General features: G+C 42.6%; 1 protein-coding gene across 1 annotated transcript; it reads right to left on the reverse strand.

Moving 5' to 3' along the window:
- Positions 1-312: 312 nt before the first annotated feature.
- On the reverse strand, positions 313-24,206 carry LOC132874078 (opioid growth factor receptor-like protein 1). The gene is made up of 8 exons (XM_060909966.1): positions 24,024-24,206; positions 19,571-19,651; positions 17,605-17,637; positions 17,429-17,489; positions 17,272-17,350; positions 7,248-7,314; positions 4,545-4,693; positions 313-4,457 (listed from the first exon to the last, which is right to left on the reverse strand). The coding sequence occupies exons 1-8, from the start codon at positions 24,117-24,119 to the stop codon at positions 3,941-3,943; spliced, it is 1,083 nt and encodes a 360-aa protein (XP_060765949.1). The 5' UTR covers positions 24,120-24,206; the 3' UTR covers positions 313-3,940.
- Between the last annotated feature and the right edge of the window lie 374 nt (positions 24,207-24,580).

The following is a 24,580-nucleotide window of genomic DNA, read 5'->3' on the forward strand; positions in this document are numbered from 1 at the left end:
TGGCTCCCAAGAGGGCACTTTAGCACACATTTTGGCTCCCAAGAGGGCACTTTAGCATGTGTTTTTCAACAATTGGGCCACAAGGGGGGGGCGACTGCACCCCCCGCCCCTGTGCACACCACTGCTTCACTTCTTCTTCTCTTCTCATCTCTCCATCTTCTCCTTCCCCTCTTCCCTCAGAGTTTGATACACTCACTGTCTATCAAAATGTTGATTTGATATTAGTGCGCAAAAAATACACCGCATTTAAAGTGTAAACATTTCACTTTTACACCCCTTCACTGTCATATATAATGCATGATGGAAAACAACAACAACAACAACAGTACAGTTTATTGGAAGGCTTGCATCTTTCATTTATAATTACAGTTCGACTGTAGTGAGGAATAGTACTAGTACCAGTACCCTGATGCTAACATAACCCAGCTGTTCTGTTCCTGTTTTGTGATATTCATAAATATGAGTGTACAGACAGTGCTAATAATGGTTAGCCACAGTAGTGTGTGTGTGTGTGTGTGTGTGTGTGTGTGTGTGTGTGTGTGTGTTGCACTCATATTGTGCTTTTGATTAATTACCTCCACCAAGGAGGTTATGTTTTCGGTAGCGTTGGTTTGTTTGTTGGTTTGCTGTTAGCAACATTCCGGAAAAAGTTATGAACGGATTGCTCTGAAATTTTTTCCAGAGGTGTGACTGGGCACATGTAACAATCCATTAAATTTTGGCGGTGATCCGGATCACCTTCTGGATCCCGGAATTTTTTAAAGGATTCCTGGCGGAGGTCTGCGCTCTCCGAGTGCTTTTCTAGTTTAATGTGAATTCTGCTTCTTTTCAGTGAGTCATATCATTTGGTTCATCTCAATAATAATTGACTCTCAAATGACTCATAATCATAAGCACTTTTTTAAAATCTAAAATGGACAAAGTAATTATTCTTCTAGGTGTAGATTTGGCGAAAAATGTTTCATAAAATCTTACTCTACATCTGATTAAAAGTGCAATAGTCAATATTTTTCATTTCTTACTAGTGTAAATATTGTTGAAAAAGGTGTAGAATTGCTAAAAATAATAGTAATAATAATTAAATCAAAGGTGAATGTGCTCTATCCCACTTTAACTCCGACCACTGTAAAAACGCAGTGAGATTCAAAATGATGCAGAACAGTACAAAATATCAACAATTTCCTCAGATGTGTAATTTATCTCTTTAAAAAAAGTCTCCCTATGCATACAATTGCACTGCAACTATAATTAGCACTGACTTTTATTTAAACAGGCAGCATGGTGTAGTGGCTAGCACTGTCGCCTCACAGCAAGAAGGTTCTGGGTTCAAACCCAGTGGCCGACAGGGGCCTTTCTGTGTGGAGTTTGCATGTTCTCCCTGTGTCTGTGTGGGTTTTCTCCACAGTCCAAAAACATGCAGGTTAGGCTAATTGGTGGGTCTAAATTGACCGTGAGTGTGAATGGTTGTTTGTCTCTATGTGTCAGCCCTGCGATGACCTGGCGACTTGTCCAGGGTGTACCCCACCTCTCCCGCATAGTCAGCTGGGATAGGCTCCAGCTTGCCCGCAACTCTACACAGGATAAGCGGTTACAGATAATGGATGGACGCTGCAACCCCGCTATAATGAACTTCTTGGTGGACGTCCAAACAGTTTGTTATACTGAAAAGTTTGTAATACTGAAATGGACCTACTTGTCACACCAAACACTCATGTTATATGCAGAACATTCTCCTTATTGTGAATTTCTCCTTCCAAGTCACTATCACAGTTCACTGACTGATTTAAAGGATCACAAGCGGAGATGATGATTTCTTCATCGGTTATGGAAATGACAAAGGTTTCCGATGCATCGCTGTCAATGTCCTTCCACTGACTCACTATGTTTTCTAAATCTTCACCATTCAATTGATTTCATGTGTTGCAAATCACTGATGATGTCATTTATGTCAGTGGCATGGCAGGGGGTAATAAAAACGCCACCAGAACGCTTGAACTCGGTGTTAGGTTTCATGGTATCAGCAGTCATTTTGTCCTTTTATCGATTCTTTGATCACCATTCTTGATAATTGTTAGTGATCGAAACTTAAGCGAGGCTCGTGAAGCCTTTGTTTTATGGCCGTAACATGTATTGTTAACTTGACTGCGGATTGACTACTTATTGTTTGTCTCTAGTGGGAAGAGTGGCTCAGTGTGTCATGTAAGCAAGCGAGTGACTGATGTAATTGCAGGAAGGGTGTTTAATGACAAACAAACAGGCAAACGGTTCAAAAACATAAGACAAAGGAAGGGTCGTGAAATGGGCAATGGTCAAGCGAGGCACAAACAGAATGGCAGAGACAACAACGAGAGGGAGAGTCCAAATACACAAAACAGAAGTCAAAACCAGAATGGCAATACACAGATGCAAGGCTTGGTAATGTGAGACACGAGGTACAGTGCGTCTACTTTGCCAAGTCTTTGTGTTTTAGGGCCCGTCCACACGTGTATGCGGCCTCACCCAATACGCTGTCGTTTTGAAAAAATCTCCGTAAACATGGCGTCGTTTCCAGAAATATCTGTGTCCCCAGGGATTCACTGGAAACGACCCAAAACGCTGTAGTACATATGCCAGGCCTGTATGTGGCGCTGTGACGCCGCCACACCAATACACTAAAACTGGAAGAGAAGCCATGGAGCATGCGTATAAAGGTCACGCGCTGTTTACAAACAAGCTCATAACACGAGAAGAGGACTATCATGGCCAGCGCAATTCTGAGAGTTGTTTCTGCAGTACAAGCACAAGCCTGTAGTCCGCCATTGTTGTTGTTATGACGCGTCTAGCGGCAGTGGCTGAGGTTAAAGGTTAGAGAGGCGGGGCTTATACGTCATTGTTTCTGAAAAAAATCCGCATTTGCCGTCCAGACGACTCCAGGCTATCCAGCGTTTTAGGATTTTCCCACTCTGGGACCCGTTTTCAAAAAATACTGGTTTCACACCTCGAAAAAGCCAGATCTGTCTGGACGCGAGGCCGAAATGATAAAGTATTTATGCGGATTCGACAAAAACGTACTTGTGTGGATGGGTCCTTAGAGAGTCCTCATCAGTGCGTGCTGTGATTGCGCTCTAATCTGGAACAGGTGCATAGCACTGTAATTAGTCCTAATAGCACTGCGTGCTCCAAGTGCCAATGTGTGTGGACATGACACACTGATATATTTTGAAGACTCCGACTCATTGTCACTAAAGGCAAGGGAGACATGAACTTAGTTCATGATATGCGAAACTTCATAGTAAAAGAGTTCATTATAGTGGGGTTACAGTGTATGGTGAACACGACTGCTGTTGAACACAGGATAATGTTAGTTCTTGGGTGAGATGTGCTGTTTGTCAGATGGTGTTGGATCAGATGTGCAACCATGGCACCAGATGTGCAACCATGGCACTGACTTTCGGCCATGTTTATTGTTAGTTTGCTAGAGGATAAAATGGATACACCAGCATGAATTAGCTAACATTAGCTTAACTGTGTGGTAGCAAATAAATGACACCTAAATTAAATTACTTTCTACTGTGTATACTGAGGTAATTGTGTTGCTTTTCTTGGCAAACTCATCTCATCTCATTATCTCTAACCGCTTTATCCTGTTCTACAGGGTCGCAGGCAAGCTGGAGCCTATCCCAGCTGACTATGGGTGAAAGGCGGGGTACACCCTGGAAAAGTTGCCAGGTCATCACAGGGCTGACACATAGACACAGACAACCACTCACATTCACACCTACGGTCAATTTAGAGTCACCAGTTAACCTAACCTGCATGTCTTTGGACTGTGGGGGAAACCGGAGCACCCGGAGGAAACCCACGTGGACACGGGGAGAACATGCAAACTCCGCACAGAAAGGCCCTCGCCGGCCACGGGGCTCGAGCCCGGACCTTCTTCTTGGCAAACTTGCCACTATAATTAAATTGACAAGTTCTTCCTGACAATTCTGGCTTGTTTTGGGCGACGATATGAGTAGCTCTGTGCTGAAGGACGGGAGTTCCTAGGCTCTATTTTCTTGTGGCCTGCATTTCCTACTCTCTTGTTCTTTGCACTATTTTTACTAGAGAGTGGCACTTCCAGCCCTCTGCTATGAGCTGGTTGGTTGTGCATTCCGGCATCAGCCAATATTTGCAAAGGATGTTTCGTTTTTGGTAATCTTTTCACAAATGTTCTTTGAATCCTTCTAGGACACCACACAAATTGCTGTTTTGGCTCAAAATTCCAGAAGGCATATCTGATCAGCTTTTTTCGTTCAGCCTTGTCCACAACGGTGAAGACAAAGTAGTCCAGAACGCTCTGCTTGACTTGTTGAAGTGTACCATTCACCAGAGTCTCTGTGAGGAAGAAATGAACCAGCGGTGCTTGAAAGTGACAGAACCCCAGTAAACCCAGGCACTTTAGGATGCGGGTGATGCGAAGATTGTTGTGTGCGTTTCTGTTACATGAAAGACAAAAAGTGCATTTAGCATATCTCAGTTGCTAAATTGAGATAAATTACCAAGGAACAGAAGCCGGCATTAACCTGTTTAGGTTTTCAAAACGTTCTTTCCAGTTTCTTGAACGTTGCACCTCTCCAGTTAACTCACTCACAAGTTGTATGCCGTAGAAGTCCAACATGAGCTTGTAAGACTTTAACAGTCTTTTCTTTACTTTCTTATCCTCACGGAAATGCTGAAAAATAAAACACGTTCAATTCACATCTGTTAAAGGTCCCATGGCATGAAATTTTCACTTTCTGAGGTTTTTTAACGTTAAAATGAGTTCCTCTGACCTTCTTAAGTCACCCCAGTGGCTAGAAATTTCATAATGTGTAAACCAAACTATGCCCAACATTTGAGAATGGCACATCAAAACAGCGCGTTGATAAGCTCTTCCCTTTACTACGTCAGCGAGGGAGATGATCCCCACGCCCCCCCTCTGGATTCCCACCCACTGTATGGATTGCCCCGCCCAGTTGTAGTGAAGAGACCATAGAGGACACAACAACATGGCATCACCTAAGCGAGCGAAACATGGAAATTGCGCTGTACATGGATGTGACAACACAGAAAAGAGTCTGTTTTTACTGCCGACGGGAGAGCCCCTGAAGACGCAGTGGCTTAATTTTATTTACTTCAATAATACACCGTCGAGTCTACCTAAGATGGTGTATGTTTGTCGGAAGCATTTTCCTGAGGAATGTTTCCACAACTTGGGACAGTACAGGGCAGGTTTTGCACATCAACTGTCACTGAAGCCTGGGTCCGTACCAAGCATCCCTGCCGCATCAGCCACAAACACCGAACAAGTAAGTGTATAACTGGTGGTTTTGCCATGTTTTAAAATCGGTGCGTTAGCCTAGCAATGGCTACATTAGCTGTGCAGCTAACCGCTTCCTGCAGTTAGCCAGGTAATCTGCGCTACAAAACTAAAGAGCATGCAGCATGCTCTGTTAAACTGAGTTTAGTCTGGAAATTGACTGTAACTTATGAGCTTATGTTTGACTATTGCTCCGCAATGCATGTCTTCTGTTGGATAAGTGCTATGTTGCTGTAGTTGCTGCTTCTATCCTCTTTGGTTATGGAGTGCGTGTTCAAGCCTAGGGTATTATACGTTCGTAAACTACCACTCCGAACACTCTCACTCTCTGTTTTCTGTGTCACGTTGAGTTTACGAAAGGAGTCCGAGGGAGAACGGGGTTTTGTCTTAGCAGCGTGGCTACAGGCGCTGATAGCAGCGAGTATGTGTGCGCGCAGCTTGGTCAAGCCCCTCCCCCTCCCCCCATGGCCCGACCCCACCCTCTACCCTTCCCCGCCTCCTGCTTCTCATTAGCAAAACGACGCACTGGGAAAAGCGCTGAAATGGGGCTTTCTCCCAGGAGGCTATATTTACGTGCCGAGGGTTCATTTCGAGAAAGGCTGCGGATATAACATCCGGAAGCCTCCACGAGCCCGTTTAAAGCATCAACAAACCACCATGCCATGGGACCTTTAAGATTTAGTCTTCATTTCGAGGGTTGACGTATAAAGACTCATATTTCACCGAATTAAAGTTTTTCTATAGCTGGATAAAGGATGTAGATTGTCATTTTTATTTAAAAAATTTTTTTTAGCATGTACAGTATAGTATGTAAATCTTGCATGTTTTTTGCATGAATTGCAAACAATTCATCATGTATTATATGGAAAAGAAATGTAAAGATAGAACAGGGAACTGTTAGAAAATTTAAACTACTAATAATGACAAAACTGATGTGAAATTATAAATATCAGCTTAAGGGCCCGGTCCCACAACACCAATAACTATAACGATCACTCCAACTATGACTATACCTCTGCCTGAATTTAGTTCCAGTCTGGAGCAGAAACACCACAACTATAATCCTGACTATAATATCGCTTGGTCCTGCCACTCAGGGAAATAAATACATGCAACTTAGGAATAGTCATGGAAGTTTTTTTTCCAAGTAGTAGCACATTATTCCGGGTCATACTGTACAGCTCGGACTTCAAAACAACCCATGCACACACTCCGGTGGTTGATAGATTATGGAAATATAATAAAAAAGGATACAAAATATAGAGTGGTTACGGATTTTAATATGGATGCATCACGGATGCTAATAATTTACGGATTGGTCACGGACGCTTCAGTATATTACAGATTGGTTACTGATTTCATACACATGACGCCTCACAGATATAAAAAAATTAAGAAGTCGAAAACAAATGTTTGGACTGCCAAAGTTCATAATTAAAAAATACCTTACCTGTATTTACTTTATTAATTTACTATTGATACTTCATGGAAAATCACATATCTGTGAATAAAAGATCCATGCTTTATATTATTTTTATTTTCCATGAATCCGTATTCTGTGATTTCATGATGCAACAAGGATGTACAAAGATGCCCAGGGAAAAATGGCACGTGCTCAGACAGCGTCACATGTAAACAATTACCTGATTGGTCAGATGTTTTATCGGATCAGGTCCAGGCTTGGAAAAATCGTTCCAGAAGCAATCTCACCGATACGGATAAACCCAGGCCTGGGCTTTAGGTATCGTTATCGGTCTGGTGTGAGCATCAACCACATTAACTGTAGGGGACTGATTTATTTATAGTTATCATTATAGTTATCGGTATTGTGGGACCGGGCCTTAACAGAACTATATAAAGTAGTTCAGATAGTATGGTATATATCCTAAAAATCTTTCTATTAAAAAAAGAAAGAAAAAAAGCCTACCTTAATTTCTGTTATGGTAAGGACATGTGCATGATAATTTACCCCTGGCTCTTGAGTTGGAAACAACCTGTATAATGTGCAGTGGAAATGATTATAATTAAGCACCATCGCACGAACAACAGTGTAGTTATAGTGAATAATAAATGCTATCCGTACAGCACTTTTTAAAACAAAGTTACAAAGTGCTTTCCAAGGATTAAAACACTTCAAATTGAGACAAGTAAAATCAAGAAATTACAATAAAAAAATATACAGAAAAGCAGGACATTAAGACATAAAACAAATAAATAAAACATAAAATCGACAAAATAACAGTAGTACGAATAAAACAGGCAATACGTACGAAATAAAATGGTGTGCGATAATTAATAAAAGTCTTTCTTGAAAAGATATGTTTTGAGAAGTGATTTAAAAGAGACCACCAATCCTGGCTGGGATTAGACGCAGATAATCACAGCCGTGACGATATTCAGTATAACAGCATGATTATTATTAGTCTGATATCAATTTTATACAACAGTTTTAGAAATAGGAAATTAATATCACATATATGATATTTCAGGCACAATATGGCCAAATAATTTGTTTATTTTGGAATGGAAATGGATCCCGAACAAGCCACACTCTTTCTTTAGCCTGGCAGCTAGTTGTCGAGCAAGCTCACACTGATTTATACACTCCAGTTCAAGGTGCATCTAAAGAAATTGTCTTCCTTTCTTCCTTTTCATCTTCATCTGATGAGCTTTCATATTTTATGTCAGAAGTTGCATCTATGGAACTTGCATTGATTGCCATGTCTGCTGATGATGTCGCTAACTCTACTGTAGTAACTGGTTCAGTGGGACTGTTACTAGAAGTGGAATTTTACTTGGCGAACACAGAGTAATGGAATGATCCAATTGAAATAGTGAAAGGTCCCAGTGCGGTTATACAAAATATAAGCATTCTTGGAACGCCGCTCATCCAATCAGATCAGTGGAATGGAACTAACTGTTGTATAATCAGTAGCAGGCTATTTAAGAGTCATTCCACGAAATCGAGGCGTACGAGTTGGCTATAAGCCATGTACAGCGAGACTGAGTGTAATAACTGTTTTATTCTATCCACATTCACTGGATTTTGAGCAGGGCCGTGCCAAGACCTTTGGAGGGGCAGGGGCTCAACATTCAAAAAAGGGCACTTGGAACAAAATTTTCACACAAGTTAACTTTATTCAAAACTCAATTGCAACTGAACATTCTGTGTGTCTTGATAGAATATGTTGTGGACGTCGTCATTCAGCCTTAAGTTTTCGAAGCTGCTAGAATATGTTATTAACGCCGTCGTTCAAACTAAAGTTTCCGAATCTGCCACGTTAATGAAATGGATGGAGCACACGGTTTAAATATAGCCTAGGCGGCTTCATTAAATGATAAACAACCCTACGCATTTACTGTTGTGTTCTAAGCTGCACAATATTGTATGTTCAGATAAGAAATGAAAGGAGACTTTCAGTGTGACCTTCCCATGCCGTTCCTCGCACCGTCTCCCACTGTCAACCGCCTGCATGCGCTTTCTGCACGGAGGCTCACTGAATGCATGACGTCACGGATTGATGCCCGCATTTACATAGAAAAACGTTATTTTATAAATCTATAATTTCATATATTATTGTCAAATTGTAGAGAATATTGATGTTGGAGCTAACTTATCTTTTACAAATATTAAAAAAAAAAACAACAACAAAACAGTCCCTATGAAAAGGGCACTTTAGACAGCAAACAGAAAAGGGGCAGGGGCTAGAGCACCTGTAGCACCGGTTCATTGCACGTGGGTGATTTTGAGAAACAGAGCATTTTTATTTTTGTTTCTTTCAAATTCAATAAATGCAGACTTTATACAAAACATCTGACAAAATCATTGCCGCTTAGAATGTAAACAAACCAGCGAAATGACCGGAGCAATTTGTGAAAATGTCAGAGAGGCGAAGTATTCTGTCAGAGGTGGGTGGCGATGGAGACGGATGTAGGTGCAGAAAATATAAAACAATCCACAACGTCAGGCACAAATCATAAACGGTGAAACAGGCAATAGGTCGAGTGAGGCACAAACAGACTATCAAAGGCACAGACTAAAGCGGAATACAAAAGGCCAGGAACAGGAATCCGGAAACCAGGAGATCAATCGGAAAACAAGGTTTGGTAACGTGTCAAACAGCTCAATACTTCGCAAAGAGAATCAGTCTTAGGCATCCTTATACAACTCCCTGGCAAAAAAAAATGGAATCCCTAGTCTTAGAGGATGTTCATTCAGCTGTTTTACTTTGTAGCAAAAAAAAAAAACAAATCACAGATATGACACAAAATTATTTCATTTAACAGCTGAACATTCTGGCTTTGTAAAATCTCATCTCATCTCATTATCTCTAGCTGCTTTATCCTGTTCTACAGGGTCGCAGGCAAGCTGGAGCCTATCCCAGCTGACTACGGGCGAAAGGCGGGGTACACCCTGGACAAGTCGCCAGGTCATCACAGGGCTGACACATAGACACAGACAACCATTCACACTCACATTCACACCTACGGTCAATTTAGAGTCACCAGTTAACCTAACCTGCATGTCTTTGGACTGTGGGGGAAACCGGAGCACCCGGAGGAAACCCACGTGGACACGGGGAGAACATGCAAACTCCGCACAGAAAGGCCCTCGCCGGCCCCGGGGCTCGAACCCGGACCTTCTTGCTGTGAGGCAACAGCGCTAACCACTACACCACCGTGCCGCCCCGCTTTGTAAAATATACCTGAAAAAATTAAATGAAATTGTTGTAATTAACGGCACATTTTTTTGAAGATCAAGTAGAGGAAAAAATTATGGAATCACTCAATGATGAGGAAGAAATTATGGAATCACCCTATAACTTGCATTTCGAAAACAAATACCCGCACAAGCCTAAACATGCAAATTAGTCTGCAGTTAAAAGAGAGTGCTTGTAGACCTTCATGAGCTGTTGCACCTCACTGATTGACAGGAAACATGGCCTCCAGCAAGAGCGCTGTCAGTTGACATACTTGCCAACCCTCCCGATTTCGGCGGGAGGCTCCCGATTTTAGCCTCCGTCTCCCGCCTCCCGATCATATTTGTTAAAAACTGGATAATCTCCCGGTTTTGGGAAATCCCTACCGCCAAGATAAAAATACTCCCGATTATGTTTAGAAGTCTGTATGTTTACATCCGGGTCTCGCGAATTTATTCATCTCATCATCTCTAGCCACTTTATCCTTCTACAGGGTCGCAGGCAAGCTGGAGCCTATCCCAGCTGACTACGGGCGAAAGGCGGGGTACACCCTGGACAAGTCGCCAGGTCATCACAGGGCTGACACATAGACACAGACAACCATTCACACTCACATTCACACCTATGCTCAATTTAGAGTCACCAGTTAACCTAACCTGCATGTCTTTGGACTGTGGGGGAAACCGGAGCACCCGGAGGAAACCCACGTGGACATGGGGAGAACATGCAAACTCCACACAGAAAGGCCCTCGCCGGCCACGGGGCTCGAACCCGGACCTTCTTGCTGTGAGGCGACAGCGCTAACCACTACACCACCGTGCCACCCGTGAATTTATTTCAGTTGGAAAATTTTTAATGCTGGGTCGGGTGGCCTTAACTATCGAATTTGTTTGGTGAATGTATTTGAATAGTGTCGTAGTGTCTTAGTGCTATTTTGAATTTTTGTTTGAAAGTTTTAAGTGAAAGTTTACAAGTGAATTATCTGGAAAGTGATTGATTTTGATAGAGTTTTGAGGTTTTAAGTGAAAGATTACTAGTGAGTGTATTTTGGTCGTACTAAAATTTTGCATTCGAGTGAATTTCTTTGTGGAGTATATTTTGATAGTATGGTAGTATTTATAATGCCATTTTTAAATTTTGTTTGAAAACTTTCAGTCAGAGTTTGCAAATGAGCAAATTCCTTTGATGCATTCCGATAGGATTTTGATAATATTTCTAGTGCTTTTTTAAAATTCTGTTGGAAAGTGTTTAGTGAGAGAGATGCATTTTAGTAGTACTAAGACAGTGCAGTATTTATTCAATTGAGTTGTTACTATTTTGGTCAAATCTTATTAAAATTTAATTTATATATGATATTATAGTTCTCTGTATTTTTACGAGCTTCCAGAAGGAAAACACATTTGATGCAATCCAATAATACTTTCATTCACTGTGACTATTTTAAGAAATGATAAACATTCTTCTAAAGCATCACTTGTGTTATTTTCTGTGGGTCTCTGTATGTGTACAATATTCAGGCATGAGATTTTTCAGCTCAAAACCTGATTTAAGACTTCCCTTTCATTGTTATTATATTAAAATTCAAGACGAGTATTATTTCAGATTTTTCACTCTAAGCTCTCTCAGGCCTGATGCATGAATCCCATAACCTATAGTAACTGATAGAACAATATCAACAATTCAAAAACTCTTTAATTGTATAAATTTCAAATGGTTTGCAATTAATTGGGATCCACTGTTTTTATCGTTTCAACCGCGCATCAGACCCTCGTCCAATTGAAAATGTCGTTCACGCACTTTTCTCCCCCATGAGAATTTTGAAAAGTTGGCAAGTATAAGTTGAAACAATAGAAAGGATTATAAAACTCCTTAAAGAAGGTGATTCAACACGGAGTGTGGCAAAAGATGTTGGATGTTCCCAGTCAGCTGTGTCTAAAATTTGGAGCGAGTATAAACAAAATGGGAAGGTTGTAAAAGGGAAACATACAGGTAGACCAAGGAAGACATCAAAGCGTTAGGACAGGAAACTCAAAGCAGTATGCCTTGAAAATAGAAAATGCACAACAAAAGAAATGGAAAAACAAATGGGCAGAAACAGGAGTCAATGTTTGTGACCAAACTGTAAGAAATCGGCTGAAGGAAATGAGATTTACATACAGAAAAGCCAAACGTAAACCATCGTTAACACCTAAACAGAAGAAAACAAGTGTTGTCAGGCAAAACAAACCTCTTCCGGTAGCGCTTATGATGAATATGAAGGAAGATATCGCGAAAAAATGATTTTGACCTTTTTGGTGACCTTGACCTTGTGTGTGTGCGTGAACATACTTGGCCAATAAACATGGTTCTGATTCTCTGCTGCTCTCAGCCAATCAGAACATGCCATACTGCTCTCACACCGTGCTGCGCAATTGTTACGTTCTTACAGCACGAAGACATAGTGGCTACCGCCTCTATATGAAGCAGTAGCCACAAAAACCTTGACCTTGACCAGATGGCCCCAAAATGTTGGAGGTTCTATTTGAGACCAATGCCCATCTATCCTGAAAGTTTCATGAAGATTGGTCCAGACGTTTTCCCGTAATGTTGTTTACAAACAAACAAACAAAGAAACCCCACCGAAAACAATACCTCGCCCCCTGGTGGGCTCCATCCCGGGCGGGGTAACAAGGTTATAGTGGGTTAAAGAGAAGCAGTCATGGACTGTGGATGATTGGATGAAGGTGATATTCAGTGATGAATCACGAATCTGCATTGGCCAAGGAGATGATGCTGGAAGTTTTGTTTGGTGCCGTTCCAACGAAACATATAAAGACGACTACTTGAAGAAAACAAGCAAATTTCTACAGTCATTGATGATATGGGGTTGCATGTCAGGTAAAGGACCTGAAGAGATAGTAGTCATCACCTGTGCATTTACTGTAGAGGTATACATTGAAATTTTGGACACTTTTCTCATTCCATCAGTCCAAAGTACTTTTGGTGATGATGAAGTCATTTTTCAGGATGATAATGATGTATTTTGCCACAGAGCAAAGAGCATTAAAACTTTGGTTCAGGAAAGGCAGATCAGCTCGATGACATGGCCAGCAAACAGTCCGGATCTCAATCCAATTGAAAATTTATGGTGAAAATTGAAAAAAAAAAAAAAAAAGGTCTATGACAAGGCTCCATCCTCCAAAGCTGATCTGTCAACTGCTATACGAGAAAGTTGGAACCTGACTGATAAAGAATATTGTTTTTTATTAGTGAAGTCCAGGCCTCAAAGAATTCAAGTGTTAGGACTAGGACTGTTTTGGCCTCTAGAGGCCGCTGTTATTTCCTTTTCATGTCATGTTTATTTTGGCCTCTAGAGGCCGCCACTGTTCCTGTGTTTTGTGTTTTTGTTAATTGCCTGTTTGTCCTGATTATCTTCACCTGTGTCCTTAATTAGTTTGTGTATTTATACCCCTGAGTTCAGTCCTCTTGTCACGGAGTCTTTGTGCTGTTATGTTTATCTCCAGTTTCCTTTGTACTGTGTTCTTGGTTTTGCACTTTGCTTTCTTTTGGATTTAGTAGTGACTGTTTTTGGATCTTCTGAGCTTTTGCATTTTTGCCTTTTCCTTTTTGGACCTTAAACTTTTGATATTTTATTTTTCCCTTTGTCTTCCCAGTGTTAGATTATACTCTTTGTTGTTTTTTGTTTTGCCCTGTATATAGTGTATATAGTATAAATAAACCTTTTGATTCTTTTTCTACTTCTGCCTCACGCCTCTGCATTTGAGTCATCCCCCTGGTGGCCTAGTGGGGGTTTGCTGGATCATCACACCAACGAACTAGGTTCGAATCCCAGCAAAACCCTAACATCAAGCTGTCATAAAAGCCAGAGGAGGTGCAACAAAGTGCTAATTGTGATTTATTTATTTTTTTTAATTCCATTTTTTCCTCGACTTGATCTTAAAAAAAAGTGCCATTAATTACAACAATGCCAATGTTGTAATGCCAATGAGGCTATGTCTTGGACACTCGGGTGAAGAGAGGGGCTGAGTTGTCAACTGATCACCACCTGGTGGTGAGTTGGATCCGCTGGCGGAGGAGGAAGCTGGACAGACCTGGCAGGCCCAAACGTATGGTGAGGGTCTGCTGGGAACGTCTGGCCGAGCACTCTGTTGGGGAGGTCTTTAACTCCCACCTCCGGGAGAGCTTTTCCCAGCTTCCGAGGGAGGCGGGGGACATTGAGTCTGAGTGGACCATGTTCTCTACCTCCATTGTGGACGCAGCTGTTCGGAGCTGTGGCCGCAAGGTCTCCGGTGCCTGTCGTGGCGGCAATCCCCGAACCCGGTGGTGGACACCGGAAGTAAGGGATGCCGTCAAGCTGAAGAAGGAGTCCTATCGGGCCATGTTGACCTCCGGGACTCCTGAGGCAGCCGACGGGTATCGGCAGGCCAGGCGTGCTGCAGCTCGGGCAGTTGCGGAGGCAAAAACTCGGAACTGGGAGGAGTTCGGGGAGGCCATGGAGAAGGACTATCGGTCGGCCTCGAAGAAATTCTGGCAAACCATCCGGCGCCTCAGGAGGGGGAAGCAGTACTCTGCCAACACTGTTTACAGTGCGGGTGGGGAGCTGTTGACCTCGACTGGGGACATTGTCGGGCGGTGGAAGGAATACTTTGAGGATCTCCTCAATCCCACCGTCATGTCTTCCACTGAGGAGACTGAGGCTGATGACTCAGAGGTGGACTCGTCCATTACCCAAGCCGAAGTCACTGAGGTGGTTTGCAAGCTCCTCGGTGGCAAGGCACCGGGGGTGGATGAGATCCGCCCTGAGTATCTCAAGTCTCTGGATGTTGTGGGGCTGTCTTGGTTGACACGCCTCTGCAACATCGCGTGGCGGTCGGGGACAGTGCCTCGGGAGTGGCAGACTGGGGTGGTGGTCCCTCTTTTTAAGAAAGGGGACCGGAGAGTGTGCTCCAATTATAGGGGAATCACACTTCTCAGCCTCCCAGGGAAAGTTTACTCCAGGGTACTGGAGAGGAGAATTCGACCAATAGTCGAACCTCGGATCCAGGAGGAACAATGCGGTTTTCGTCCTGGTCGCGGAACACTGGACCAGCTCTATACCCTTCATAGGGTGCTCGAGGGTTCATGGGAGTTTGCCCAACCAGTCCACATGTGCTTTGTGGATCTGGAGAAGGCATTCGACCGTGTCCCCCGTGGTATTCTGTGGGGGGTGCTTCGGGAGTATGGGGTTCGGGGCTCTTTGCTAAGGGCTGTCCAGTCCCTGTATGAACGGAGCAGGAGTCTGGTTCGCATTGCCGGCAGTAAGTCAGACCTGTTCCCAGTGCATGTTGGACTCCGTCAGGGCTGCCCTTTGTCACCGGTTCTGTTCATAATTTTTATGGACAGAATTTCTAGGCGCAGCCAGGGGCCGGAAGGAATCCTGTTTGGGAACCACAGGATTTCATCTCTGCTTTTTGCAGATGATGTTGTCTTGTTGGCTTCTTCAAACCAGGACCTTCAGCATGCACTGGGGCGGTTTGCAGTCGAGTGTGAAGCGGCTGGGATGAGAATCAGCACCTCCAAGTCCGAGGCCATGGTTCTCGACCGGAAAAGGGTGGCTTGCCCTCTCCAGGTTGGTGGAGAAGTCCTGCCTCAAGTGGAGGAGTTTAAGTATCTCGGGATCTTGTTCACGAGTGAGGGAAGGATGGAGCGTGAGATCGACAGGCGGATCGGTGCAGCCTCCGCAGTGATGCGGTCGCTTTACCGGTCCGTCGTGGTGAAGAGGGAGCTGAGCCAAAAGGCGAAGCTCTCAATTTACCGGTCGATCTACGTTCCGACTCTCACCTATGGTCATGAGCTTTGGGTAATGACAGAAAGAACAAGATCGCGGATACAAGCGGCTGAAATGAGTTTCCTTCGCAGGGTGGCTGGGCGCTCCCTTAGAGATAGGGTGAGAAGCACAGTCACTCGGGAGGAGCTCGGAGTAGAGCTGCTGCTCCTCCACATCGAGAGGAACCAGCTGAGGTGGCTCGGGCATCTTTTTCGGATGCCTCCTGGACGCCTCCCTGGGGAGGTGTTCCAGGCATGTCCCCCCGGGAGGAGGCCCCGGGGAAGACCCAGGACACGCTGGAGGGACTATGTCTCTCGGCTGGCCTGGGAACGCCTCGGTGTTCTTCCCGAGGAGCTGGCCAAGGTGTCTGGGGAAAGGGAAGTTTGGGCTTCCATGCTTAGACTGCTGCCTCCGCGACCCGGTCCTGGATAAGCGGAAGAAGACGAGAGACGAGACGAGATTACAACAATTTCATTCGTTTTTTTTTTTTTTTTTTTAGGTATATTTGACAAAGCCAGAACGTTCAGCTGTTAAATAAAATAATTTTGTGTCATATCTGTGATTTTGGGGCGGCACAGTGGTGTAGTGGTTAGTGCTGTCGCCTCACAGCAAGAAGGTCCGGGTTCGAGTCCTGTGGCCGGCGAGGGCCTTTCTGTGTGGAGTTTGCATGTTCTCCCCATGTCCACGTGGGTTTCCTCCGGGTACTCCGGTTTCCCCCACAGTCCAAAGACATGCAGGTTAGGTTAACTGGTGACTCTAAATTGACCGTAGGTGTGAATGTGAGTGTGAATGGTTGTCTGTGTGTCAGCCCTGTGATGACCTGGCGACTTGTCCAGGGTGTACCCCGCCTTTCGCCCGTAGTCAGCTGGGATAGGCTCCAGGTTGCCTGCGACCCTGTAGAACAGGATAAAGCGGCTAGAGATAATGAGGTGAGATGAGATCTGTGATTTTTGAGACAAAGTAAAACAGCCGAATGAACATCCTCCAAGAGTAGTGATTCCATATTTTTTGCCAGGGGTTGTATACGCGTGCCGATTACGCCTTAATCCGCTGCCGGTATGAATCATTAGCGGCGCACGCGTGAGTCAGTTCGTAGCGCGCGCTGTCCAGAGCCCACAGAGTCAGCCAATGCATGCGGATGTGACAGAAAAATGCTATAATAATAATTCTTGAAAAAAAATACGTTCTTACCATCAAATACTTTTATTCTGTTATATAATTTTATTGCTTTTTTTTTTGTATTTTTGGGGGTTTTGTTTTCGAGTAGAGTTTTTTTTATTTCGTCCTCGGTTGGTTCAGCAACACACTTCGCCATTTTGTTTTTCTCTACTCATGGTATATGAGCTGACAGCCTAGTAGTAGAGTAGCCAATCAGAGCGTGCAATTGCTCATATCCAGCGAACGCGGATACACTAAAAAACATTATACTCTTACTATTCACTTACCACTGAATGTAGGAGTGCACTCTTTCCAGTCTTGTGTAATCACCAAACCAGAGGTTGTGAAATGCTTCAATATATACACCTTGGAACGAACAAACTAATGAATTAAAATTGCAGAGAAAAATCAGAGCCATCAAATAACTCAGTAGATATGCCATACCATCAGGCTGAAATGGTGTTTGATTCTGATAGAAATGAAGATTATGTAAACGTTGATTTCCCTGCAAGAACAAAACAATATTGATGAAACAATTTCATATTGTCCTTGAAGTACAATAATTACAAGATTGTTTTGTGAAAGTGTGCGTAATGATGAGAAATGGCTGGAATACTCACTTGACCATGTGACTGATTAGCACAGTTGCTTAACTATGAATAAAAAGAACCAAAACATTAGTGCAGAGAACATAAAAATATACCAAAGTTGTATTGTGCAGCAATCAGAGGATTTGAGAGCAAAATATCTGGCCTGGGATATGCAGATAATCAGGGGTTATATTGGGATTGGTTATGTGGGGGGGCTCTGCCTCGTACCCGCCCCTGCCCCCGCCGCCGCCCTGCCCCAATATACTTTTTGGAAAATAACCCTCTAATCTGATAACCATATCATATTGCACAGAGATATACACCTTATCTGTGTGTTGTAGGCCTATGTGTGTCTTGTAGTGCCCCCCTACACATTATGGCAGTTTGAATGTAGATTGGTTGGCCAATGTAACAGATTGTACAGGTTGTTGTACATTGGTTTGAAGGAAATGATTAGTGGGGGGTCTGGGGGTCCTCCCCCAGAAGTTTTTTATTATCATACATGTTATTTGCTGAATTCTGGTGCATTTTAATAAGTTGTTAGCTGACTTTACAGAGGTAGGTTGAGCAATATCATGTTAAATCTTGTCACATGCCTACAGGTGAAAAATGTGAAGGAGAAATGTTCAGTGAGAAAATTTGAAGGCTTGCACAATCTTAAACCAAAACAGTTGATTTATTTTGGAGGATAAATGTTAAATATGCCAAAACACTGTCAGTCAAATTGTCAATCAAATATATTCATGCAGTGAATGCAACCAAATACAAACAACACTATAACATTGGAAGCATTTATTATTATTGTTATTATTATGTATTCAATTATTTATTTGGCATGTGGTGCTTTTTGTATTGTCTAGAACATAAATAAGATGAGCATATTATAGCAGCAAAATAGAAGCACAATCATTTGAATGCAGCAAAAGTTTTGCTGCATTCAAATGATTGTGCTTCTATTTTGCTGCTATAATATGCTCATCTTATGCATGTTCTAGACAATACAAAAAGCACCACATGCAAAATAAATCATTGAATACATAATAATAATAATAATTACACTAATAATACACTAATAATATTAACAATAAATAATAATAAATTAACATTAAATTAAATATTAACAATAAATAATAAAACACTAATAATATTAACAATACAGTGAACATAATCATTATCATATTTTTTATTATTAAAAACAAAATATCAAATAATACTGAAGAGGGGAAAAATAATACTGATCTAAATATGTTGTGTTTTTATTTTTAGACAGTATGTGTTTTGCTAAACACATACTGTCTAAAAATAAAAACACAACATATTTAGATCAGTATTATTTTTCCCCTCTTCAGTATTATTTGATATTTTGTTTTTAATAATAAAAAATATGATAATGAACTGACATCTCCCCCTTCCCCCTGGCTAATTTCTGTCGATAACTGGGGACTATGGAAATTGAACTCGCCAAATGCACAGACAGTTCGTTCAAGCACCTCTGATGGATTAGGATCGTATGCAGGTAAAAGGGGAGACGGTGTACGGAGAAAATTATAAACAAGTCACAACGCTGAAACACAAGCCCAAAAACCCGCAAACCACGACTTCTGATTTTTTTTTAAAGCGAGCTCACAAAAAAAGAAACCCCAAAGTCGCTTATAAAAAGTGGAATTGGCAACCCACGCAGTGTTCCAGAAACCAGAATCTCTGATCGCAAGTTCTGTTCTAAATAGCTTTGACAGGTCGTCTTGTTATCAGGAAAACTATGATCTATCTCATAAAAGTCATGGGTTTATTGATTAATAAAACGATATTTAATTATTCAGAACTGAAAATTGTGAAAAGGGTTTGTTGCTTTTGATGTGTGCGTGATCATATGCCATCCGCTCCGAGCTTATGTGCCGGGGCTCAGCCCCGGACAGCCCCGGCCCAATTTAACCCCTGCAGATAATCTCTTCTCGATACGACAGGGACTGAGGGCTGTGATGGCTGTTAAACTTACTCGGTACCCATGCCTGAAGATTTGCATTTGCCGAGCAGCCTCCAGGTTTCGCTGTGCTGTCCATGTCTGCTGCTTAGGTGCCTAAAGTTAAAATACAAACTGAATTTTGCACGAGTTCAAGGAATTTTGATATTGGGCTGTTAAGCTAGTCACACTCATTTATCTTTAGGAACAGTATTTATATTGGTACCTGCTAGCTCAAGCTTATTATTCTTAATAGGTTTCCATCCATCCATCCATCCATCCATCCATCCATCCATCCATCATCTACACCACTGGAGTCAATCCCAGCTGACTTTAGGCGAGAGACGGGGTACACCCTGTCGCCAATCTACCACAGAACATTCACACCTGTGGGCAATTTAGAGTCACCAATTGACCTGATCTGCATGTATTTGGACTCTGGGAGGAAACCAGAGCATCCTGAGGAAACTCACAGGAACCACACCACCATACCACCCATTCTCATAATCATTAAACTATACTTAGACCATATCTGTAATTGATAATTATATTATTATATATATGATATAATTGATATGCTGCACATAGGCCTTTGAAAAATGAAAAAAGAGTGACTGATTGTGAGTGTAGCAGGACGCGTATTATTTTGTCAGGGTGAAACGAATTAGTATTATTTATTATTTCAGTTATTAATTGGGGGCGGCACGGTGGTGTAGTGGTTAGCGCTGTCGCCTCACAGCAAGAAGGTCCGGGTTCGAGCCCCATGGCCGGCGAGGGCCTTTCTGTGCGGAGTTTGCATGTTCTCCCCGTGTCCGCATGGGTTTCCTCTGGGTGCTCCGGTTTCCCCCACAGTCCAAAGACATGCAGGTTAGGTTAACTGGTGACTCTAAATTGACCGTGAATGTGAGTGTGAATGGTTGTCTGTGTGTCTATGTGTCAGCCCTGTGATGACCTGGCGACTTGTCCAGGGTGTACCCCACCTTTCGCCCGTAGTCAGCTGGGATAGGCTCCAGCTTGCCTGCGACCCTGTAGAACAGGATAAAGCGGCTAGAGATAATGAGATGAGATATTAATTAAACAATGATTATTCATCAGATTTACTGACATAAGTGCAAAACTTTTTCATACATACAGTTCCCTCCATGATTATTGACACCCCTTATAAAAATCCCTCATCAAGAAATAATTATTTTCAAAAAAAAATTATATATATGTGACACTGTTATCAGCACCGCTGCATTTAATACTTTGTAGAACCTCCGTTTACCAGTAAAACAACACCGAGTTTTTTCTAATAACATTTGATAAGGTTGGAGATACAGAGCAGGGCATCTGAGACCATTCCTCTTTACACAATCTCTCCAGATCATCCAGGGTCCTCGGACCTCTCTTGTGCTCTCTCCTCTTCAGCTCAGCCCACAGGTTTTCAATGGGGTTCAGGTCAGGGGACTGAGATGGCCAGGGCAGAAGCTTGATTCTGTGATCAGTGAACCATTTTAGTGTTGATTTGGACATATGCTTCAGATCACTGTCCTGCTGGAAGATCCAGTGATGACCCAGTTTTAGTTTCCTGGCAGAGATGGCCAGATTCTGATTTAAAATGTCCTGGTATTTCATGGAGCCAATGATGCCATGTACCCTAACAAGCTTTCCAGGGCCTTTGGAGAAAAACAGCCCCAAAACATCACAGAACCTCCACCATATTTTACAGTTGGGATTGGGTTCTTTTCATTATAGCCATTCTTCTTTTTACGCCAAACCCACCTTCAGTGTTTATTGCCAAAAAGTTCCATTTTTATTACATCAGACCATAGAACATGGTTCCAGTCAAAGTTGTCGTAGCATTTTGCAAACTTCAGGTGCTTACGTTTGTGGTCAACTGACACAAAAGGCTTTTTTTTTTTCTGGCAAACTTTCCAAATAATCTGTTGGCATGGAGGTGGAGTCTGATGGTGGTTTTGGAGACTTGGAAACCCCAAGATTTTACTTTTTCTTGGAATTCACCAACAGTGATCCTTGGGGATTTTTTTTTTTTTTGCCTCTCTTACTATCCTCATCACTGTACATGGGGGCCAAATAAACTTGGATCCTATTCCAGGCAAGTTTGTAACAGTTCCAGTTGGTGTTCACATTTTTAGCTCATCCGGCCACAGGCCAGGTCGGATAAGCTTATGTGATCACACGTCACCTGTTCGTCTATTGGTTAGTCATCCGTTGTCGTTGTCTGTCCACAATTTACAAAAAATCACTACTCCTCCTACAGGATTGATCAGATTTCAATCAAACTCACGTACAGTGTTCCCCAGGTGGGTGTGCATAAAAGTTGTCAAGATGGTGGCGCCACCTGTCATATTTACGATTTTATGGGATCTTGGCTGGTATGAGCTACAGCTTCATTGAGGCTATTTTTTAGCTCATCCGGTTGCAGGCCAGGCCCGATGAGCTTATGCGATCACGCCTCGTCCATTTGTCGTCGTCGTCCATCCACAATTTACAAAAATCGCTACTCCTCCTACAGGATTGTCAAGATGGTGAGCATCTTGGCCAGTATGAGCTACAGCCTCAATGAGGCTATTTTTATACAGCTGTTCAAAGCCCCACAAAGCTGCCTGATATGATTGAAGCGGTGGGCAAAGCTGTCGGCACTCAGACTGTGGCAGAACTTGAACCACAACATGGTTGTCATCTTGGAGACGCTTTCAGCTTTGCAAGGAATAAGTATTTTGGAGACCAAATTGAATTGAACAGAATGGACAGATATGGACGAGTGGTGTGGACGTGTAAAGACTGCATCTGTTCGAAAGACCAAACAAATCTCTATCTTATCGACATTCGGCTCCCTGAACAGCACCGGCCTCGATCAAGGCCGTTGCTGGGGCAACATTTCCCCCAGAAGGTCACTGCTGGGAGACACTCTCGCATTCTTCGCATTCCTTCCCCAATTTTCCGCGGTCGCCATTTTTCACCCCCAGTGTGACAAGTGGGTGCGTGACCAGCACCCTCATGGCTACAGGAGCGGACGGCTGCTTGCTTGCGCTGGGTTACCTCTACCTCCTCCCCCCCTTCCCCCCCAAGTCCCGTGTTTTAAAGTGTACTTGTGTTATTGTGTGCTTGTGCGGAGGTTTTTAAATGCTCCCACACTGTACTCCTGATAGGAGCATAGTGAGGGGGTGTTCTTTTTTTCCTCATCTTTCCTCATGTTACTACTGTGTTTCTTTTTCTTTTATCCCTGTCTTCCTGTCCTGTTCCCCCTCTGTAAGGACAGATTGATGGTCAATTTCACTGGTACAGTGATAATAAAGGGTTCATTCATTCATTCATTCATTCATTCATTCATTATTGCTTTAACAGTAGAAATGGAAATTTTCAAGTGAGTAGATATTTTTATAACCATTTCCTGACTTATGAAAGTCAGCACACTTCTCCCTCATTTGGTTTGTGTGCTCTCTTATCGTTTATCTCTTACCTCATCCATGTTAAGGATGACTAAGTGAATTTGGCCTCTGTGTCACCTGTAACCCAGTTAATCAGGAAGTCATGCATTATATAGCTTGAAAGTTCCTGTACACGCCAGTAAACTGAAAAATGTACAATTTAAATGGGAAACATGCTTCAGTTACATTGTCTCATCTCATTATCTGTAGCTGCTTTATCCTGTTCTACAGGGTCGCAGGCAAGCTGGAGCCTATCCCAGCTGACTACAGGCGAAAGGCGGGGTACACCCTGGACAAGTCGCCAGGTCATCGCAGGGCTGACATATAGACACAGACAACCATTCAAACTCACATTCACGGTCAATTTAGAGCCACCAGTTAACCTAACCTGCATGTCTTTGGACTGTGGGGGAAACCAGAGCACCCGGAGGAAACCCACGCGGACACGGGGAGAACATGCAAACTCCGCACAGAAAGGCCCTCGCCGGCCACGGGGCTCGAACCCGGACCTTCTTGCTGTGAGGCGACAGCGCTAACCACTACACCACTGCGCTGCCCGGTGCATGTATTTTTGGTTAAAATTATTTCTTGATGAGGGATTTATTTTCTTCAAGATAAATTTATTTCAACTGAAGGCCTTTTTTTTTTTAGTGTGAGATGAAGTGACTTCAGCAAAAGGTGGATTTTTTCTAACTCTTTTTTACTAATCTTTACAAAGGGTGCCAATAATTAGATATACAAACTTTCAAAAACACAACAAAACAAAACACATGCTCACACATGAAGTGCATATGGTATTTGTACAGAAGCATAGCTCAAATTTCAGTCCAACTTGTGCCAGACCACACCTCATATGTAAATCACTGCCTGCTTTCCTATTGCTTTAGACAGTCTCTAATGATAGTGCTCTAGTTTGGGGCTTATTCTAAAAAAATATTCAACAACTTCGAAAAAGTTTCGCCAACACTTTTAGAATGCTTTTGCATGTCATTGTACGTGATTAGAAAGTCAAACATGACCAAATAACTCAAATAAACAAGTAAACATTACTCTACCCTCATCATTCTGAACTTCTGATCTTCACACTCATCATCCCATGTGGAGTCATATTCATTATCAGGGTCCTCCATAACACTTCCCTCACAACCCATTCTCTCCTTCCTGTAAAACACAGTGTAAGGATATTCTCCTAGATCTCCAGAAGTAACCAATGCGCTCAAACAAGTGAAACCAAAACCCTGCTCTACCAGCCCCTCTCCACACTAGGCTACGCCCACATTTGTTTTTAAAGGTAAACCTTATCTCAGGTTAATGAATAACCTACATTAAATTTAAAGGAACAAACACATACAAGAGGACTCTTAGACTAAAATATACTAAAAATAAACTACAACCCCAATTCCAAAAAAGTTGGGACAAAGTACAAATTGTAAATAAAAACGGAATGCAATGATGTGGAAGTTTCAAAATTCCATATTTTATTCAGAATAGAACATAGATGACATATCAAATGTTTAAACTGAGAAAATGTATCATTTAAAGAGAAAAATTAGGTGATTTTAAATTTCATGACAACAGCACATCTCAAAAAAGTTGGGACAAGGCCATGTTT

The sequence above is a fragment of the Neoarius graeffei genome, chromosome 26, assembly GCF_027579695.1.
Source record: "Neoarius graeffei isolate fNeoGra1 chromosome 26, fNeoGra1.pri, whole genome shotgun sequence".
NCBI lineage: Eukaryota > Metazoa > Chordata > Actinopteri > Siluriformes > Ariidae > Neoarius > Neoarius graeffei.

Excerpts from the sequence above, each read along its gene's own strand:
- LOC132874078 (XM_060909966.1), bottom strand. The coding sequence starts at position 24,119 with ATGGGTTGTGAGGGAAGTGTTATGGAGGACCCTGATAATGAATATGAC. Across the intron at positions 17,351-17,428 it reads AACACCATTTCAGCCTGATG|GTGTATATATTGAAGCATTT; the intron begins GTATGGCATATC and ends GTTCGTTCCAAG. Across the intron at positions 4,458-4,544 it reads CGTTTTGAAAACCTAAACAG|AAACGCACACAACAATCTTC; the intron begins GTTAATGCCGGC and ends TTCATGTAACAG.